We start from the raw sequence: 21,658 nt of genomic DNA on the forward strand, positions 1-21,658 counted from the left end.
ACCTTCGCCGGATCCTTGTTAGAAAGCTCGCAAGCTTATAGCGCGGCAATTACTCGCAGATCGTCGGATTCCCCTCCGTTAAGTCCTGGAAGAAAGAAACGCGACTCGACCAGTGTAATTTCTCGGGAAGATGTACACCAGGCTGGTCCAACTCAAGACGGTTGTGAATACAGCCCAACAAAAAATCATAAGTTTACACACTCTATGGAATTACGAGTGAAAAGCCTGTTAACGACGCTACAAATACAAGTTGAGCGTGCTATTAACACTGGAATTACCGTACTACTGAAAATGATTGGTTTTATTTCTTTCGCAATTATTGATATCTGAGAAGCGTTGAATATTCGAAATGATTTTGGAAATAAATTGTTTCGTGTAGATACTAGGATGTCTGAAGAAACTGAAGATAAAATATTGTTACAATTTTCATAGGGATCACGTATCAATGATGTTAAATGCTCGACAGGTCTAGCGCCAATTTAAGCAAGGAAGGTAAAACAGTTTTATAGTTTCGATTGTTTACGTGTAACCGTATTGACGAGCAGCAAATCAGTGATCGAGAATATCAGGAACTATGGAATAAAACCAATAGAGAACTGTGAGAACGAGGAAAATGAAAACTGATCGTTCAGCCGAATTCCTCGGCACAGCCATTAAGTGTCTAAGCCATTAGATCCTCCAGCGAAATCTCGTAGAAAATACGCGTCGATTCGTCGAAACTTCTTTCCTTCTCCTAATTTATTTCCACTTCGTGATTTCGGCTGAAGTAAAGTTTCAGGAGATTGCAACGCTTTGCGATTTGAACGAACTGCGATTGCGAGTGCTATAGAACTATGATTAAGGGACTTCTTCGGTGATTTCGGGAAGCTGTGTAGTTCGATTCAGTGGTTTCCTTTATTTTCCCTCGCGTGTGATAATGTTCGTGGGATTGCGAGCAAATGGAACAATCAGTAATTGGAATGAGACTTGGTGCACTCGGATCTTATAACATACGATATTTTAACAATACTATCAACTGTGTTTCGCATACATTTCCATTTCAAATTTACCTTCCATTTCATCTATCTCCATAAAGTCAGTTTAACCCTTTGCACTCTAGAATTGACTGTCAATCACCATTTGACTTATATTACAATACACACGAGACAATCGTTATACTTAATATTTATTTCAAACATCATTCGTATCTCGTACAAAAGTATCGAACATCTATGCTGAAAAATAGTCGAGTGCAAAGGGTTAATTAGAACGTGTCGTTTAGCGGTGAAAGCTGCTCGGAGCAACGACGCTACTGCCAGGATGACGTCTGAATTTTCTATTCCGCTGAGAAGGTGTGTACGCTAATAGTTATCGCGTCGCTTCGGCATCAGAGCCGGCCTCGTTCTCGGGTACAGCTCGCCCCAATAAATCACCTGTATCGGCGCTCGTTTACGCCCACTTTCGTCCTCGGCGGCGTCAGACGAATCCGGCCCCTTTAAAAGCTCGAACACGAAAAGCCCGACGAAGTAAACGAACTCCACGACGGCGATGAGGCTAAACCCGACGAAGATGCCGCCGATGCCACTGGCGTCACCTGGAAAATACGAAAATCCCATTCCGTGTCTCGCCAATTCACCCTCTATTTCAGCGATATTGTTTCCCGACGGCGCCGGGAACCTTTCCACGATCCTCTAATTCCGTATTCCCGAATTTTCGCGATCCACCGCGCTACTCTGCGAAGCGGATCCGTATTCGAACACTGATTATTCTCGTTGATCGTTCGATGGGAACGGCGGTTTAATGCGAATGCATTTATTCGGTTGCGTGTTCCGGCAAGTTGGACATGATGTGCTAGATGATGGGATAGATGATTGTTTATAGAATTGGTTTAGGGCTCTTCAGGGTTCCAACAGTCTTAGAATTCTCAATACTTTCGGTACCTACAAGACTTTCCAAGCTTCCAATATGTTCAAACCTTTCATTCAGAACGAAATAAGTTAGATAGTTGTTTATAGAATTAGTTTAGAATGTTCAAGGGTTCCAACAGTCTCAGAATTCTGAATACTTTCGGTACCTTCGAGACTTTCCACGCTTCCAATATGTTCAAACCTTTCATTCAAAACGAAATAAGTTAGATGGTCGTTCATAAAATTAGTTTAGAACGTTCAAGGGTTCCAACGCTTCCAGAATTCTCAATACTCTCAATACCTTCGAGACGTCCAACATTTCCAAATCTTTCAGACCATTCAAACCTTCCAGACTCCAAACCTTTCGATGTCTACCAAACATTCAAGTCTCCTACTATTTTCAATACATCCGCTCTCAATACTCTCAATTCCCTACAAATAAAACCTGGCAGTGCATTTCCCAAAAATGATCAAGATCCCCGTGCTCCCGAAATCGGGCTAAAATCCGAACCGCTTCGAGATCGAAGGACGGTCGGGCAATCGCATCGAATCGCGCGTCCACGGTCCCGAATAAAGAAAAAAACCGTCGTAACCCCGTTATCCGGAGCGCATTACAGGGTTCGCGTCGCAGCGTACCGCGCCGAGTGCGCCCGTGCCATAATGGATCAAGCCGTGGCATGCCGTTCTGCGCGCTTTTATTCCCTCCGGAAGCTCAGGGCCGACAGATTACGGGAACTCGATGCAACGGATCCCACGTTGCGAAACGGGATCCCCCGCATCGCGATCTTTAACTCGCGAGCGTTTTATTCGGCACCACTTTTACGACGTCGATCGCTTCCCCGATTAAAATTACCTCTCCGCTCGGCTCCCAACTTTCCGCGCGCCGCGAAATTAAGGAACACCGTGTTGCGTGATCCGCAACCGGCGCATTGTTAATTCCCGAAACTTCGCTCGCGCGAGCGGAGCGTCGACGGATTAACACTCGCATCGTTACCGGGGAACTTGTAAGCCGCGCCCTTGGGTCGTGGTATTTCTATTACTAATTACGACTCGGCTAATTGGTAATCCGACGTTCCTTTCGGTAATGAAGCAGTTCGAATTGGAATTACTTTTAGCTTTCCTTTTTTGAGCAGGAAATAGGGGAATGATATGATTTTTGTCTTTATGTCGATTACTTTCTAATAATACTCTAATTCTGAAGCTACAATTTTCGCGATTTTATAGGTGCACATGGTTTTGTAGAACTAATAGAATAAAGTAGAATAAACGTTAGTAAATCTAGTGTTAGTAACTAGAAGCATTTTTAAATTCCCGAAGATCTGATCACTATTTCAGTTCAATGGATCTTCAATTTTACAGTTTCGTTAACTTCTTCATTCACCCCGAACTATAAATTAACCTTATCTTTGGATGCATCAACAATGAAATAAAAGAATGATTAACCAGGAAAATCGTTAATTGGGTTACAACTTGACTAAAATACTGTGAGCGTTATTTAACGGAGATCGTTGCGTCAAGCTTCGAGCTCTTCTCGAACGAGGAGCAACGCAAAAAGGAATCCGCTTTCGATGCGGAGCATTCTACTCACCGAGGAGTTCGTACCATCGATAAACCACATCTTGCTTCAACTTGATAGTACCAAAATTGCTGAAGAACACGTTCAGAGCGCTCTGATTCTCGATGTGGACGTCGTTCCTTCGGATTGTTCGAACACAATCATCTTTCGGTAAGCAACCGGCCGCGTTCGACGTCGACTACTCACAGTAATTTCGTTTGATGCCTGCCAGGCGACAGGATAGTGTTCGTCATCTTCGCGTTGTAGGTCATGTCGTTGCACAGCGGATAACAATTCTGACAGTGCAGAACCTTGCTTGACTCTTCGATCCCGTCGTTGTACAGGTCCGAGTTCGGTATCACCGAGGACCATCTATCTGAAATCGAAACGTTCATCGTAGCTGGTCCTTTCGCGAGCCGACTGTGGATATTTATGGAAATTTATATTTGTCAATCGTACGGTTAGAGACGTGTGAATTATAAAAAGAATTACAGTTTGAATATTTTAACTCTTAGCACTCCACGTTGTTTTGCAATCTATCAGCAACTAATTTTTATAGTATTCCTAGCGAAAATGAGAAATGCTATGACATTTCTTCGATCTTTATCTTCCTTCACAAAATTTGAATGTGTGGAAAATCTAATAATTTTAGGATAGTTTCTTTAAGATTCATTGAAATATTTAATATTATAACTGGAGCAATATTGGAGCCTACAGAGTTCAAAGGGTTAACACTAGATTTACGGACGTTCATTGTATACATCGTTACATTGTTCCTAATTAGGAGTTCATTCGCATAGATCTGAAATTAGCATTCACATAGATCTAATTTAATCAGCAATCGAAAGAAGATACAATTACAAAATAATGATCGTAGATATCAACTTCCATTACACTGATGTGTTGTGTAAATCTAAGGTTAAACATTTCGCACTTTAAAATTCCCGAGAACTCTATAAAAATCCACAGTCTATTAATGAGATTGGAACGAACTGCGGAGAAACTTCGACGCCACTTACGTTTGTGCTGCAACAGGCACGGTATGTCTTCCAAGTTGCAGACCCTCTTGGACTCTGAAAGGCGAGGATCGCGAGGAGAGGCTTGAATTATTCAGCGCGTAATTTTAATTAAGCGTAATAGCAACAAGTGAAATGGTTTCTGACTTAACGCCGGGCATCTTGAATGCCCGATCGGATTTTTCATTGTTCCGAATGGTACGTAGTTCGGTAATGGCACTTTGCGCTCTTAACAGCCTCCGAGTTGTTGATTCGTTATTAGAAACGGACCTAAAGGGCTCCGAGCGACGTGAATGCCTCGAGGGCTGAACTTTCAAAGGAAAATCCGAACGATGGCAATAATCCTGGCATATTCCGGCGGATGAAATATTTTAAAACAATGCATAACGCTTTCGTATTCATCATTATTACTACGGTCCACGTTGCGTTCAGCTTGTTAATTTTTAGCGAAACTTCTCAGCGAGAGATTAAAAGAGAAGAAAGAGACGTTAATAAGCAGAAAGGCCCTTCAACCCTTTACGGAAGAACGTAAAAGCGTAGAGTAATTATTTCTGAAATAGGATACGGAGTCTCATAAATCCTTTAGAATAGGATTACACGTGACAGTTAGCGGTATCAACGGGAAAGGGAACGAAACTGAAAGAGGCGAAAGATGGAGCGTACAAATGATTATGTTAGAAACAGCATAAGTTGAAATTGTGATGGCAACGTTTTCTCGATCTATTAAGCGGCGATAGTGATACAATTAAAAATATAAACGATGAAACGAAATGAAATGTGAGTCAATAAAGAATACTAGAAGATCAAGTAAATATTTTTTCGTTCCACGCTTTCACCGCGACGGAGCAGACGATACAGGGGATTTCCGGAAGATGAAGAACAATGCACTGTCCCTTCGGCCAGGATTAGAAGCTAGGAACCGGCAATCTGTGCCGCAGTGCAGTGCGAGCCTTCTAACGTCGTCTAGCTGTGGCTCGGCTTAAAGCGTTAAAGCGGATCGCGCCGGGCCACTGAATTAAAGGGAGCAATTTCTGGGACGAGAAAAATATGTCTGTCTGTGGGGAATATTGTTAATTAAAAGTTAGAAATTATGGTAATATTAATAATCACTTTGCAGCTTCAAGATTTCGTTACTTGAAACTCTCGAGACGAAGGTTGATCCTTTGATATTGATGGTACTTTTTAGAGTTAAACCATAAGGTTGATGTCTCAGTGGTCTCTATGGGTATGTAATATTGCTAACCTTATGGCAATGGAGATATAACGTAGTAGTCTGTACAACTGTAGAGATATAATGTAGCAATCTCTATAGGAATAGAGATGTAATATAGGAAGAAGACGTAGTACAGAATTCCTAGAGTAATAGAGGCAAAATATAGCAGTCTCTAGCATTAGAGATGTAACATAGCAATACCTCTAGTAATAGAAATGTAATATAACAGTTCCTACAGTAATAGAGGTATAATATAGTAATCTATACAACCATAGAGAATGTAGCAATTTCTATAGTAACAGAAATATAATACAGCAACTCCAGTACTAACAGAGACCGATGTTCGTTCAATTCAGTTTCGAAAATTACAAGTTTAACAGTGATCAAGTGAAACACAGACTCGTACAATTCCCACCGTTGAACGGCAATAATGTATACAAAATTAAATACACGGCAAATCGATGTGGTCCGTGAATCTAGTGTTAAAATAGCACGATACGTTCCAAGTCGAAGGATCATCGAGCCGCAAGGACCTCCGCCGCGGCGGGGGTAGTGGATTTTGTGACCCGCGCCAGTTTAAACAGTTTTTATTGCATCGCCGGAACTTATCTTCGAAGGAAACTACTTGGCCGCGGTGCGCGCCGCTGGTTTATAGTTGCCCGGCGTTCCCCGAATAATTTAGAAGTTTCTTGGGGAGTTGGCCGGGCAGGCGGTCCTGTTGTGGACTACATTTAGCGTATTGTGTTCGGAGAGTCAACGGTGAGCCTCGATTAAAGCTACCTCATTATAACAATGAACGAGTGACGCCGAGTTTCCGCTGAGATACAAAAGTTTCCGGATTGATTCTGTGGCTTGGTTATCGTGGCTCGTCGCATAGACCGCATCAGTTCTTGACCCGTGGATCGCCTGTTGTTTGCACTGGGTCACGAACGGTTTACAATTACAATTTAAACTGTTATCGCAGTTACAGTTCCATTCCTCAGACTTACAGACAATAGCGATTTAAGAACAAAGTCTATTTAAATGGTCGTTTATTATGTTCAACCTTTTGTACTTCGAGAAATTTTTAGAATGACCTTTCAGCAACTCTGAAGTCTTTTTATTATGAACTACCAGCTACTTCGGGAGTATTTGCAATGGTACGAGTGCGTCTCTGTGAAAGATTGAAGATCCTTTGTCAGGATGCACTTTAAGGTATGTTTTATTAAAAACGGAGTTAACTTGTCTAACAAGAATTAATAAGCTCGCTTCAAGGAGGTAACAATGAAGTTTGAAGATACAGTTGCAGTTACAGTTCAATGTGACTAACGATGAAAATGAAAAAATTACCTGATACTTCATTAATTAGGAGAGACCCAATTTATCTCTGTTTGGGTCGTGGGCGAAAAATGGTTAAGAATGACTGTGAGAAAGGATCGCTCGATACGAGTTCTCCGCGGTCAGGAGAACAAAATGGGGAAGAATATTTGTTATCTTGTCCGAACCGCTCCGAAGGAAATATCATCTTTACAAGTTGCGACGGTGAGGCTAAGGAAACGTATCGCTCGACTTGCTCCACTTTCTTGTTGCATTTCTTCGTGGGGTAGGAAGCCTTCGATGGTGGATGATGGTTGCGAGAACATGCTCGGGGAAGTGATGGCAATTTAACGGATGAATGGAAGTTGATTGATAGAATGATGCGTCTTGGTTGAAACGAATACTTCTCGTGGTAAATGAGACAGCTTGTTTTTAGAGCAAAGTGTATTCAATCGAGAGAATATAGATAGAGAAGTAGCTCTGAAAATTGGAAAAAGAGAGCGGTAGAATAATACAAGATGAAACCTCGTACAATCAGAAATAGGAAACAGGTGTTAATTAATGAATATAGCAAAGGTAATAGTAGAAATTCAGGGTAATATATTACAAATCGAATGAACAATGATTCAGCCAGCAATATGCAATTCATAAAGGGAACTCTCACCTCGGTTAGGCAGATAGAATGGCACACAGCTGCAATGGTGCAGTATATCAGCGATCTTGCAGTCCACAATGCAATCGCTGTACGTGTACGAGGCGCGCACGGACGCCATTTCTTCGGCGAACACGCAGTGCCGGTGCTGCAGCGCGTACGGTATGACGTTGGTCGTGCTGTAAGAAACGATCGCTACCATGTCCACGTTCTTCTGCATCTGCGGGGACACGAACATCTCGATCACGCCGCCGCTGGTCATGTCCGGATAGTCGTGCGGGTTGAATATCGTCACCTGCGGAAACCGTAGTCGCGTTTCTCAATTTTATATTTCGCTTTCCATCGCACGATCATCTGCGTGACTTACTTATTCGCGGTCCGATATATATAAATATCGTCACTGAATGTTTTATCACAAGCTGGCGAATAAACGCTCGAATAAAATCAATCGACTTTACACTTGCGTACATCGAAGTTTAAGTGAATCGATACGTTTCACGTCGTTGTAACTCCAGAGTCACGAAGTATATTCGTTGTAACACGATCGTTCGAGCTATCGAATGCGTCGTTGATTTGTATTTAGAAATTGATATCGATTTTCATTTTACGTGATTTTACACTAATTTCTCAGCTGTGAGTTTGAAGATTATGATCGGTCGATCGATCATCTTTCGAAGAAAGATCCTCCGAAAGCTGAGAACGAATAAATGAAACCTCGGCGAGATTTACGTACAACAACGCGTCGAATAATCTCGACGGGCAACGGAACATCTGCGATTTCGCTTTTACGCGAGCACAGTGCTACATTCCCCGGATAACCGTGTGCAATTTGTATGATACGGCGGCCGCTACCAAGGAAGATAATCGCGCCCGTTGTAACCGAGCGCGATGCAGTTTTTCGAGAACGTAATTATCCGGGGACATTTTCGTATGTCGCTGATTCCGGCCGTTCCATCCGCGCTCCGAGTTTTCCGGCTGAGAGCGGGCCATTTCGGATCTTTGATAGCGGGAAGTGTGTTGATGGTAAATGACCGTTGAAATATTGATCACGTTAAACGCGGGTGCATCGCGGCCGAGATTTTCGTTCAAGCATTTCCAATGGACGAGTGACGGTTTACGCGAGAATTTGAAATATTCAAGATATTCAACATGTCGAGAACATCGAAACAATTTAAATTCGAAACATCGGTTTGAAAGAGTATCTTGAAATTCATCAAAATTTTAAGTGTGCAGAATTCTCGAACATATAATAAAACAGTGTAGTAAATTTCGGAGATTCGTTGAATAAGAGCGTCGACAATGTTTGAATTTTTACTGTGAATAATTGAATTTACCTTGAAACCAGAAATAGGGAAAATAGGATACGCGTATTCATCCAAGAATGTGTTCAGTACAACAGACATTCCTCCATCTTCGCCCAGATTTTCAACTTTCAACGGGGCCAGTCTGTGATCCACACCATTTTGCCTGTGGGAATTAAACAAAATATGCGTATGATACTGCGGAACACGGTAATTGGACCGAAGGTTTTCGTCCATTATTTGGTAAAACGAAAACTGGTTTTTTTCGAACGAAAATTGGTTTCCGTCGTTATGAGTTTTATAATGGCAACTGTGATTACTACATGAAATTCCGGTGAATTTATTTACGCGGCGAATACGTGAAATTCGCGGTCCGATCGTGGCAGCTGTATTGGGAACACGCATTATTATTCATAGAATAATTTTGGCTGAGAAAGAGAAGGAAAACTGAAGGAACAGAAGGTTCAGTTATCACATTGTCACGTACTCTGCCCGGACAACTGAATTTTCTACTCAAAGGGGACGAATATGCTCGAGACTTTCTGCATTTAAATCAAAACTGCACGGCCGTTTGAAAACAGGCGTGGTAAGCTGCTTTGCAAATATTAACAACTTTGTTTCGCGTAAAGTTCAGGTTACTTTGACACTTGCGAATCTGTATGAGCCACTGAAAATATATTATTTACAGAAACACGCCTGTTCGAGAATTCTACGGCGTCATTCTGACGCTTTCAGAAAAGTTACACGCTAATTATTAAATAATTTGTTGAACTTCCAGCACGAGCGAATTTCAGTAGACCATTTTAAGGAAAGAAAAATTAGTAAGATGTAAACTCAAACAAGATACAGGTACGAATCGTAAATAGTATGTTGAACTTACAAATCTATGTCGTCTGCTTTGGTCGCGTAATTGAAAGTGCAACAAAACCCGTCTTGCGTTTTTCGGAATTGGAACATTTCCGAGCAATTCTTCTCCTCGTCGTGGAACCTGCACTTCGCGAGCAGCTTCGAGCACTGCGGTGTCAACTGAAATCACTTATATCCTATTAACAAACTTTTTCTTGCGAAGAAAGTCACTCATAAACAGAAAAAAAATGGAACATTGCGTTGTTGCAGCTGAAATCGACTCTGAAAGCGTTCAGCTCCCATTCAGTGAAACAAAAAGGAGAAGAGAAGCTTGCAAATAGTCTCGTAACTTCTCACGAAGCTACTTTGTCATAATTTATCGTTAATAAAAGACAAACACCGATGTAATATACGATATTTCCAGTGTTTTGCTTTGTAACTCTAAAGAACTTTCCACGGAGATCTCAAACGAAATTTGGTAAATACGAATATCGAGTTACCTGCGCTAATATTTAGTTCATTATTATTTAATTCATATTTAGTTCAGCTTCAGCGATACTCACACGTTTCATTATCTGGGCGAGATCGTAGCTGCCGTACAGGTGATCGAAGAAATGATCGATCCGGTAGGAGCGATTCTGTTTGATGAAGTGGGAGTCGTATAGATCGCCGAGCTGCATGATCATGTCAAAGATTTCCCCGACCGAGAAGCGCGAGACGTTCGCCTGAAAGCTGATCGCGGGACCGTGAACCGTGTTTCCCGTGGAGCTCGCCAATAAACCGGTTCGCCGGGACGTTTCGAAATACGACGCGATTCTCAAGCTCAATAGCGTACGCGGAACAGTTGTTGCGGGGAAAGAGGAACAGAAAAACGCGAGAACACGAAAACACGAAAAAACAGGGGAGCGGGAACTGAAATAAAAGCAAAACGAGGAAAGAACGGGCCGCATAAAATCCGTGAAAAAATGAAAGCGACACGCGAACGCTTGAATAAAAAAAAAAAAGCGGAAGATAACGTTGCGTGCAGTTTCTCTTGTCTTTTTGCTGAAAAAAATTCGCGAGCGCGCCGCGGCGGAACGATGAAATTTGTTCGTGGAACGCGATCGAAGCTTCGAATAAACTTTAGTCGGGAATGAAATTAAAAGAAAAAAAGGAAACCGAGGAATTCCATTGGACCGCGGCACTCGTTTCACTCCGGCGGTATTACAGGGACGAGGGAAATATTTATACCCGCGTTGTTGCGAGTCCCGATTAAGTGAAACCGCGGCTTTCAATATTAATGTCGCGCGGCAGAATTAATTAGTGCCCCGATTGTACGCCGCATATTAATGGGGGACGAGGGTGGACTTTTTCCAAAGCGCCGGCCGAAGTAGATTCCCGCCGACTGAACGTTAATGAAAGTTCTCGCGGATTTCAGGCTAATTAGCGCGGCTTATATAGATTCTCGCGTTTAATGGACACCCGCCCTTTCAATCGGCTTGGCGGAAGCTTGCCCGCTAAGTGCGAGCGTTATCGCCATGATTCTATAGATACTCCTGAATAATATTGCTCGTCATTATTATGCGATAATTGTTGTCGAATGCTGAATCCTGGAGACTCGATTTCTTAAGCTGTTCAGATTACCAGTTGAGTACAATATTACGATTTCTTCTTTGGAAGCTGCTCTTATAGTTTTGTTGCCAAGTTTTCAGGTTTACAAGTTTCCAAGTTTTTAAATTTTGAAACTATCAGGTGTTCGAACTTTCAAACTTTCAAGCTTTCAAGCTTTCAAACTTTCAAACATTCGAACTTTCAAACCTTCAAATTTTCAAACTTGCAAACCTTGAATCTATCAAAGTTTCAAATTTGCAAACCTTCGAACTATCAAACTATCAAACTATCAAACTTGCAAACTCTCAAAAATCGAAAGTAACTTCTGCCTAATTCCCTAAGCAAAAGTTGCAGCAGAATCAACTACATTATCGCATAATGTAACGTCAATCTTGAAACGTTGCCCATGACAATGTCCGAAGTAACGCGGTGTGTTTCGTCCGCGGAACCGGGAACCAGCAGTCTCGCGCGAAGTGCTGGTGCGGTCGCGACGCCAACGTGAACCGCAATCGAAATTATCCGTGCAGTGCAATTCGGTGTTGTCCAATGGGCCGACACCCCGACCGCGCCGTCCACACCGCGAATTTTTCGCCGGCGGCGTTCGGTGCGCTCTTCGCGAACAGCGCGACACACGGTGTTCATTTAATGCCGACATAGTTCCTCACAGTTCGTTCGCCATTTCCATCGCCGCACTCCGGTTGATTCGATTTATGCTGCAGATGGACACCCCTAGAAAAGAGACAATCTCATTAGCGAACATCAGAGAACGGTAACTTCGAACATTTAACGGTGCGTTTACATTAGCTTTGAAAGTGAGTCGATCTCGACATTCTTCTACTCTTTTTCAAACAGGGCAATTATTCTTGATCATTGAATTATCATGTACAAGCATCAAATTAAAACTGTTTCCACTCTACGAAATTTCTCAAGGATTCATTTGCCAGCTTTTAACCCTTTGAACTCTATAGGTTCCAATATTGCACCAGTTATAATATTAAATATTTCAATAAATCAAAGTAACTACCCTAAAATTATTCGATTTTCCACGCATCGAAATTTCGTACTAACGAGGAAAATAACAGATCGAAGAAATGTTGTAGCATTTCTCATTTTCGCTAGGAATACTATAAAAATTAGTTGCAGTTGCTGATAGATTACAAAACAGTCTGGAGTTCTAAGAGCTAATATTCACACCTCTACTTAGAAAAAAGGAACCAAGTTGTAAATGTAAATGACGGTACTTCGAGATTCTATGGTCAACATAATCTCTTCTTCTCAATGATGAAGGTAAACGCAAGATGAAAGAAGTAGACACTGTAGAACTAATGAGTTGGTCGGATTAATCACTGAAACAATTTATTGCACCGACAATACTGATTATATCATCGAATCCTGGATCGGATCATCGTATCCCGATGCCACCGGACCAACGTAAATCCAGCTTAATCCCCGTATAACAGTGACACCCTGTTAATTACCCGCGTTTAATAACCCGACTGGAAATTAGCAAGGCATTAAAACCGATCTTCCGAAACCCGGCGCGAATTTTCACGGTGTACATCCAGCCGCGTCCCGTTCCCCTCCGTTTTCGAACTGGTTAATTAGGAAAGTTCCGCGGAGTAAGTGGCCATCGGTAGTCGAGGGCCTAATTAAATGATCATTGAGTTCGAAAGTACAATCTCCGTCGCGATTGGGAATCAATATTGTTTGGAAGTAATTTCGAGTGTTCTGTCCGAGGACCGAAGGATCTCTGACAACTTTTTCACCAATATAGTTCCGTGTTTCGAGTATTCTCGTCTGCATCTCATTTTTTCGTCGTGTCGCTGTGACATTTTAATCGAACCTAACGTATTACTAACCAGGCTCCTTAATTAATGAGAAAGAACCGTCTATCCTGGGTATTAACATAATAAAATCACGTCCTCCGTATACACGTAATAATAACAAAGTTATAATATATAGAGCAAATCGTAAAATATATTTTTAAGTTATTCGTCTACCAGAGATTCTATTTATTCGATTATAAAACACTCGATTCACCTGGGAAATCCAAACTCTGGACAGAAATTAACTCCGCGTCGATGCTGCTGAAGCAAGGATTCTCCATGATGTCCTGGTAGCCTTCGATGATCGTGTAGATCAACGCTGGCACGGTCATCGCGTACACCAGGGTCCATAATAATCTAAAACAAAAGTGACAATCTCGATAGGTCTACTTTAACAAGGGAAACTGGCAATTTTTCCTAACAAACTCCCGTTCGGTTTCAATGATTTCACGTGAATTGGATGAAATCAATTGAAATTTACCATACAGTCTAGTGAAACGTTCACAATAAACGATCCACAGGTTACGTTGTATAGTGAGAAAAGTTTAGTTGAAGCTCGTTGCACGCAACAGATTAAAATTCTGTGTTTTAACGCCGTTTCGAACGTCAAGAAGATTACCTGTCGAACCACGACGAGTCCTCCTCGACGAAGTACCTGAATCCGGCCAGTTTCGTGTACCTGCAGTACAGTTTCATGTATTTTACCAGCATGTTGCATAAATGCGACCTCTTCTCTCTTTTCCGCGGCTCGACTGACACCCGGCTGCGATAGGCCGGTTTCCTTTTGTATTCCTCGTCTCCATTGTAAATTCGCATTTCATCGTCTCCTGCGTCCTCGTCACTGCCCTGCGTTCACTGGCTGTTGATAAAGATTGATCGACGCGGTGCAATTGCATGTAGAAGGCGAATAAATCAAATTTGGAGAATTATATTTTAATGTGTCGATGCTGTTCGAATCTTATAGACGCAAGATGGGATTAAAAATTAAGGAGTAATCGATTTAAGAAACTATTAAATAAGCATTTCGAAAATTGGAGAATAATCAATTTAGAAATCTATAAAATAAACGTCTCGGCAACTAAAAGATAATCAATTTAAGAAATTAGAAAATAACCATCTCGAAATCTAGAAAATAATGAATTTAAGAAATTAGAAAATAACTATCTCGATAACTAGAAGATAATCAGTTTAAGAAATTAGGAAATAACCATCTCGACAACTGGAAGATAATGAATTTCAGAAATTAGAAAATAACCTTCTCAAAATCTAGAAGATAATCAATTTGCAAACTGAATTGAATGAACACTATTCCTCTGTTTTCATCTCTAACGAAGTACCATTCTTCTAATACCAATATTTCACCTCCAGATTAAATATAAACAATCAAATAACTCTGACGAGCCCAACAGCGCCAGCAAACTCGCCCGCACCGGCAACAACCCGCAAAATTAATACTCACCCTTCGAGAGCCGTGCGGAATATAAAACCTCAGCGGTGCCGGAAAAAACAAGCGCCGCGGTACACGGTTCCTATCGAATTCCGCTAAAAATTTAATCAAAACCCGCACGAAAGATCGGCCCGCCGATTTGTTTTCGCGCGCGGTCGCCGCGGAATCGTATCCCGATAAAAGAGGGAACGGGGGACAAGTTAAAACGCGATCGTCTATAATCCGCTTCGGGAGAGCCAGCCGTCTGTCCTTTCCCCGACCGTAGAATTAATTTAAACCCTACAGGACGAGACAGAATTTTTTCGACGAAACGTTCTCTTCTCGGAGCGCAGTGGAAATAAAAGGAAACAGTGGAAGCGGATGACTCGATTTCTGAAACTTACTACGCTCCTTGATTTATCGACAGATTTCAAGTATCGTTGAAACAGTAGAGGCACGTGTTCTAATTATTTTCACATGGTGTTTGAAATTTAACCCTTCGCGAACGAGGATTCGTTAAAGTATTCAAAATTTTCAACGGACGAAGTTAACTTATTGAATGTCTGAGTAATAGACAAGAAACGATGTACTGGTCTATTAGTATTCGAGTAATTAAATCATTTATAGATCACGCGACATTGCTCCTTAACACTAGAACTACCGAGCATTTAATACGATTAATATGCAATTCCTATAAAAATTGTAACAGTAGATTATTTTCAATTTCTTCAGACATTCATTATAGTACTCAAGTGGAACTGTTTATTTTCAAAATCATTTCGAATATTCAATGCTTCGAAAATATCAATAATTGCTAAACAAAAAAGTGTTAAAGAATTATAGTGTTCTTGGCAAGATGAGAGCGCGATGGAATCGAGAGAAGGTAAACAAACGAAATGATTGGAAAAAGTGAGAACTCGATTGGATCGAAGAGGACTTGAAGATCGTAGCGAATTAATCTTAAGTTTAGAAGCTTCAAGATGAATAGAAAAATTTCTCGTAAAGGACAGTCGATGATACGCGAGATGCGAGTACGAAGGAAGATAATGACACGAGACAATGATAAAATAATAGAAGCTCGAGGTACCAGCGGAGCCAACGAATGAAAAGAAAATTCAAACAGTGAAGAATTTGTTGGAAATGTCTCCCGAGGCCGCTGCGCGAGTCGCGACTATCAGCTTTCGGTGGATCCGCGATGACTGCGGCGTGTCTCTCTACAATGTTTATATTCAGCCTCATAAAAATCGATCGTCGCGCAGCCAGACTGCGTTCCTGATGTCCGAGAAATGAGCGCCTCGTATCTGCGACATCTTTTCCCCATCGATGTCTATCGCCTCATCTACAACGAGGCTCTTTCGAGAATGATTTTCCGGTTGGTCATGAAAGTATACGTTCGCCGATGTTCGCGGCACGTGTTTGTTCTCGGGTAGATGTGATCTTTCGAGTACGATCTACGATACTGTACTCGATGGAATAAGGTTGCAATGAACTCATCGTAGAGCGGTTTCATCGACAAGGATCAATAGAGGCCTGCACGAGCAGCTGTTTCGATGATAACATTGACTTATGAACTTTTGTGGACACTGTGTTGGTTTGTGTATTGCTTTGCGATGGCTTGTAGAGTAGTGTATGGCGATTGGTCGCTTGATGGATTTTCAATGCTTGGAATGTGTGTTGAGGATAAAATGTTGAGTAAAGGAATTATAGTTCTCTGAATTAGAGGCTTTTTATCTGAAGATCTGTTATATTCGTCTGTTAAAATCCAATTCAGATTTACCAATGTCTCGGTTGGTGAGACGAAAGTTCGAAGATCAATACAGTCGATCAACGATCAGTTACTAAAAGCATCATTGATCCTAATTTCACACTAGATTTACGTGTATTCTATACTTCATTCCATTGTTCCTAGAAAGCTACGTGTTCGTCTATATAAATCGCTAGAATTATAACTTCAGAGTATCGCAATGCGTATTCCCGTAACTCACGAATGAAAATCGACTCAAACTGTTACTAAATAATGAACCAATGCTTCAACGCATTATCAACGTTTCCTTCGTCTTCCCTCCATTTCAATACACGTTTAAACCTTCCAGGAAAAACAGTCGCAACGCAGCTCCAACTTTCACGAAGCGAACGAGTAATAATGCAAATCCCATTTGAACCTTTCAGCGTAGCTCGGTCTCGCGAATTCGCATAAAAATTTTAGCTAACACGCAGATCCCATCGTTCAGCCTGTTTCCCGGTGTCTATCGGTCGGGCAACTCGTCACGATACCGGTGAACGTCGACGCGAAATCGCCAAATCTTCGCTGATCTAGGTCCTGCGTCGCAGGGAATCCGATCGCGCGCGTGGATCGCCATCTTTTGCATGTTACAATGCGGTAATACAATATTCACGAGCGGCAACATAAATATTTATCGCGACGGTGAGCAACATTCTCGTTTCCATTTTCATCGGTGACCTCTTCCGCGGTGCTCCTTCAACACCGCGCCGTTTAGACGGTTCCTCGTTTTAAAAAAATTATATATTTACCTTTTGTGCCGGGACGTTCTGCTAGATAAATCTTCCAGCAGCTCGGACCTCTTTCAGCGGAAAGTTTTACCGCATAAAGCCCGTGCACCTGAGAGTCCTGGCCGGGCCGCCTCGGATGTAAAAGGTTGAAGGTTGCTCGCGGTGGACTGCGCGGGAATAAAAATCTTGGAATAATTTTTATTCGTTCCGGCTGAAGTGGATGATGAAATTAAGACGTCGCCGTTTCGGGGCTGACGTCTCGCCCGCGTTTAAACAGCAATGAATGTCGCGTTACGGTATAATGTACTTTTAATATTCTCCCCTTCGATGTCTCGTTCGTTCACTGCTGCTCTATCGTTAAACGATAGATCGCTCTGCGTTCGCAGCGCGCGATGAGTACCGGAGAATAATGGAGTATAAATTTTAGTTAAACTACAAATTGTTTCGTTCACTCGTTAACACTGGATACAGGGACGTTTATTGTTCAGTGGATTTATTGTCTCTAGAGAAACCGATGTTCGTTTAGATCTCGGAACATTTGAAATATAGCAAACCAACGGATGAAGCTATATATCGATCGCTTAAATAAGTGTAAAAAGGAAACTACGCACTGATCTCTCGTTTGAGCAATTCGATCGTTAGTTCGCGACGTAGCGTTCCGAATACGAAAATTTAAATAAGCGTCGAAGCGACGCGTTCGGTTGTCAATCCAGAGCAGTGATTTCATAGAATAAAATGATAAGAACATAGAGGTTCAGTTCCCTAGAACATTCAGAAAAGAGATCAAACTGAGAATAAGAAGAGAATCGATGCGTTGAAGGGACCCAACTGTCCTCGAGGATCGTTATAGCCGAATTTCGCAGCGCCGTTGAACGCCTTAAACTTCAAAGATGGCGAATCCGGTGGCGGAGGCTCGAGTAAAATGGAGGCGACGAAGTTTCAACGAACTTTCCGATCCCAGACGCGTCTCCGAGACGTCCGCGGCGTTGAATGGGAAAGTTCGCGGCGCGCCGGAATCGAACAGATGGATTTCCGTTCCGGCCGCGGTTCATTAAATGACCCGTGACCGGATCGGCACCGGGCACCATCAATTAGACCACGCGAGATCGAGCATCGTTGCGTTTACCTGCGTGCCAGCCGTGATTAACGGCAATCATCGTGACAATCGAGTCGCGGCGCCGTAGAATCGGGCCAGAACTCGAACGATGATCGATCGGGGAACTTGTTTACGCGACATCGATGAAATATTAATTGAAATCGCTGTGCCGGTCGCGCGGCCGATATTCTTCCTGTCTGGGGTCCATGCGTATTGCGATCGAATTCGAGTGTGACGGCTGACGCTGCCACTTTGAAAGAAACTGATGTTTCGTATGGTGTACTGGCTGGCGAACGATGGTTCAATGACAGTGACGATGCCGAGAATTTTGTTTAATTAATAGTTTAATTGACGTTAGAGAACGATCCAGAATGAAAATTCTGAGGTTTATAAACGTTGATAGTGAATTCGAGCGGTTTAAGGGTTGAAAATACAGCTTTGAGGGTTTCTAATGTTCTTTATGGCGTATTCGATATAATATAATGGTCCAGTGATAGTTACGATAATGAGAATCTAAATGAAGAATCTCGGATAATGGTGTGGAACGAGGAACACAGATAATAATGGATAAAAGAGAATTTTGCGATTGTTTAATCCGCGATAACTTTGAATCGTTTCACCGATATTCAATAAAAGTCGTTAGCTTAAATACAGACGTCGGCCGGTAACGACAAGGATATTCGAGAATTGGGACACGCGAGAAGGTAAAATGCAAATTCGAGATCGGGAAGTCCGTTTCAGATCGGAATTGAAGTATCGCGAGAGCGTGATTACGCATTGAATATTAATGGGAACTTTTATGGATTCCGATTGATTGGAGGCGCGGCTGTGAATTAAATATTAATGAGGCACACCTCGCGAAAGAATTAATTATAACATTCACGCGAGACTCGCGCGTTATCGCGAGTGTTTCTTCTTATCAACCATTCGAGCTAAACAATTAAGCTAATAGATTCGGGAACTTCGGAACTGCTTGGACATTAGGAAATCGACGTCTAACGCTTAATTAACACTAGTTTCATCAATTTCAAACTCAAGAATCTTGTTGATCAATGAATTTTTTACGATCTAGCACTGACGATCGAATTAAACCCCTCCGACGGATCTTCCTCTTGAAATCTAATGATCATCTGCAACGAGTGCTCGCTCCTCGATGAAATTCGTACGAAAAAAACAGCTTGGAAACATCTGACACGTGCAATTCAGCTGCCAGCAGCGTAAATCCGCCGCAATCGAGCGTCGTAACGCTGTCGCGCAGCGCTGCGCTAAATCACAGCGCGGTGCATCGCGCGAGCTCCGCATTTTCCGCGACATTATGGCGTTTGCTCTCTTTTCGTTGGCACAGGCGTTTCCTCACTTCCGGTGATTTGCGAGCCGCTTGATTTGCGATACCCCGTTGACCCAAGGACGCCCCTTTCACAGCTTTCAGCGTAGCGTATTTCTCCCGGGCAAAAGATTATCGCGATAATTCTACCGCGAAACATTAAACGTCCGACGTAGCCGCAATTATGATCGCGGACGTTGACTTTTATTCCCGCCACAATTCAGCCGAGAAGCGGCCTTTGCGCGCGCCGACGATCAACGACGTTATTCCGCTTAATTTATCGTCGCCGGCGGAGGTTGCGTAAATTTCAATCATATCGGAGCGGGCATGATTCTCGGCGAGTTGAAAGACAGTTGAAACGTGGCTTCATGTTGTCTGTTGTTCTATTCGATCAGGTTATCAGGTTTCCTCGGAAATCGAGACGTTAATATCAACCTTTACCTAGTATAGTCATTCCACTATCAGATCTCTCTATTTTAGACTGCAGATATTATATTTTCACAATATCAGGTCTTATCTAGAATCTTGTTATCAAGTTACCTTGAAAACTGGATAATTAGTATCAGGTTTCATCCAGAATTCATTCAGCGGTATCACACTTCCCTAAATTCAGGTCGTTAATATTAATGTTCCTCAAAGAATAAGTCATTAGCATCAGGTTCCCTTAGTTCACCAACTAAATTCGTTAGTTTCACGTTCGAAACCGGCATCGGTATTAAGTTGCAGCATCATCACTCGAAAATCAGCCCACCATGAACCTCGTCAACTCGAAACCTACCAGAATTTCAACTCTAAACGACTAAAATTCCAAACAACTCCAGATCAATCTCTTCTCTTTCTCTCAAAAATTACTCGAACTTGAACAGCCTCTGCTGAAATCTCCAACGTCGACGAGCCTAAACCGCGGTGCACGTCGACAGGGGCCGGAAGCATTTTATTAATGTCCGAAATCCGTCGGATCTCGGCGGGGATTCGCGTGCAAACCGATACACGTCCTCGCATACGGAGCACCGGTTTCCGGCGGGGACACGTCGCGCGGTCCCCTCGTGCTCCGGATTCCGGTTGCCTCCTACGATCCCGATCCGGCGAACAATAGAAAGCCAACGGCGCATCGGAACGACTCCGCGAATAACCCGGCCGCGTGGCGGCTCTTCCCTTTTATCCCCCCGGAACAATTCCGCCGCGCAGCGACCGTTTTCTGAACGAAACCGAATAACTTAACACTAGAACTACCGAGCATTTAATACGATTGATATGTGATCTCTATAAAAATTGTAACAATAGAATATTTTCAGTTTCTTTGGATATTCATCATACTACTCGAGTGAAACTATTTATTTGCAAAATCATTTCAAATATTCAATGCTTTTAAGGTATTAATAACTGCGAAAATGCTTCAGACACGAGTTGTGAGGTATAGAGCTGAATTTATGGTTATATTTTGTTTACATTATGGGATGTTACGAAGCTTTTTCGATGACAATAGATACGTTGCGATTCCAACGTTGAATAAGTATAGAAACCGAGTTTATATGCGGAAAATTTTGATTTCTCAAATGAGAATCATTTTGTGTGGCAGAGACTACTTAGTGGTACCTTGGTAACTTTCAATTTTTTATGTGAGTAGTTGAATTTGGGGATTTTGTCAATAGATTCGCTCGAATCGCCGTTATAAGAGAATTTTCAAGGTATAAGTGACGTACCCTATCAAGATTGTTCATACTAGATTCTGTCCAGTCTAGAGTGTTACTGTCAGGTTCCCTGGGAGTTCAACCTGACGGTATTAAGTTTCTCCTGAGCTTCAGACACTGGTGTCAAGTCTCCTACCAGCCTCGAATATTAGTACGAAGTTCTCTTCAAGTTTAGGGAACTGGTAGCAAATGTTTGGAGACTTGCAATAGTATCTCTTCTAAACCTAAAGCCTCCACAACAAGTTTGCCTATACTCATCTCCAGTATCAAGTCTTCTCCAGAACACATTTGATCCAGAAACACTAGTACCAACCTTCCATCATACTCCAAACACTACTATTACTTTTATTTCACTGTAAAGTAAAACCTTCAGCAGATTCTGCGAATACCAGTCGTTTAAATCGCAGAGAAAATAAATCACATACTGAC

At 42.2% G+C, this 21,658-nt stretch overlaps 1 protein-coding gene and 1 long non-coding RNA gene across 7 annotated transcripts in view; one reads left to right on the forward strand and one right to left on the reverse strand.

Moving 5' to 3' along the window:
* LOC143174191 (uncharacterized) overlaps positions 1-21,658 on the forward strand; it is a 57,180-nt gene that overhangs the window by 16,656 nt on the left and 18,866 nt on the right. The window lies entirely within an intron of this gene.
* LOC116430000 (sodium channel protein Nach-like) lies at positions 383-15,796 on the reverse strand. 6 transcript variants are annotated; one of them, XM_076364415.1, is made up of 13 exons: positions 15,695-15,792; positions 14,641-14,907; positions 13,801-14,040; positions 13,396-13,538; positions 12,021-12,084; positions 10,329-10,497; positions 9,800-9,945; positions 8,953-9,085; positions 7,631-7,913; positions 4,461-4,514; positions 3,649-3,817; positions 3,475-3,581; positions 383-1,573 (listed from the first exon to the last, which is right to left on the reverse strand). In XM_076364415.1, the coding sequence occupies exons 3-13, from the start codon at positions 13,995-13,997 to the stop codon at positions 1,341-1,343; spliced, it is 1,698 nt and encodes a 565-aa protein (XP_076220530.1). In that variant the 5' UTR covers positions 13,998-14,040; positions 14,641-14,907; positions 15,695-15,792; the 3' UTR covers positions 383-1,340. The 6 variants fall into 6 exon arrangements, with proteins under 6 accessions (XP_076220530.1, XP_076220529.1, XP_076220531.1 ...); XM_076364414.1 differs by having other exon boundaries at positions 14,641-15,170; positions 15,695-15,747; XM_076364416.1 differs by having other exon boundaries at positions 13,801-14,027; positions 14,641-15,796.

The sequence above is a fragment of the Nomia melanderi genome, chromosome 2 (genome assembly GCF_051020985.1).
Source record: "Nomia melanderi isolate GNS246 chromosome 2, iyNomMela1, whole genome shotgun sequence".
NCBI lineage: Eukaryota > Metazoa > Arthropoda > Insecta > Hymenoptera > Halictidae > Nomia > Nomia melanderi.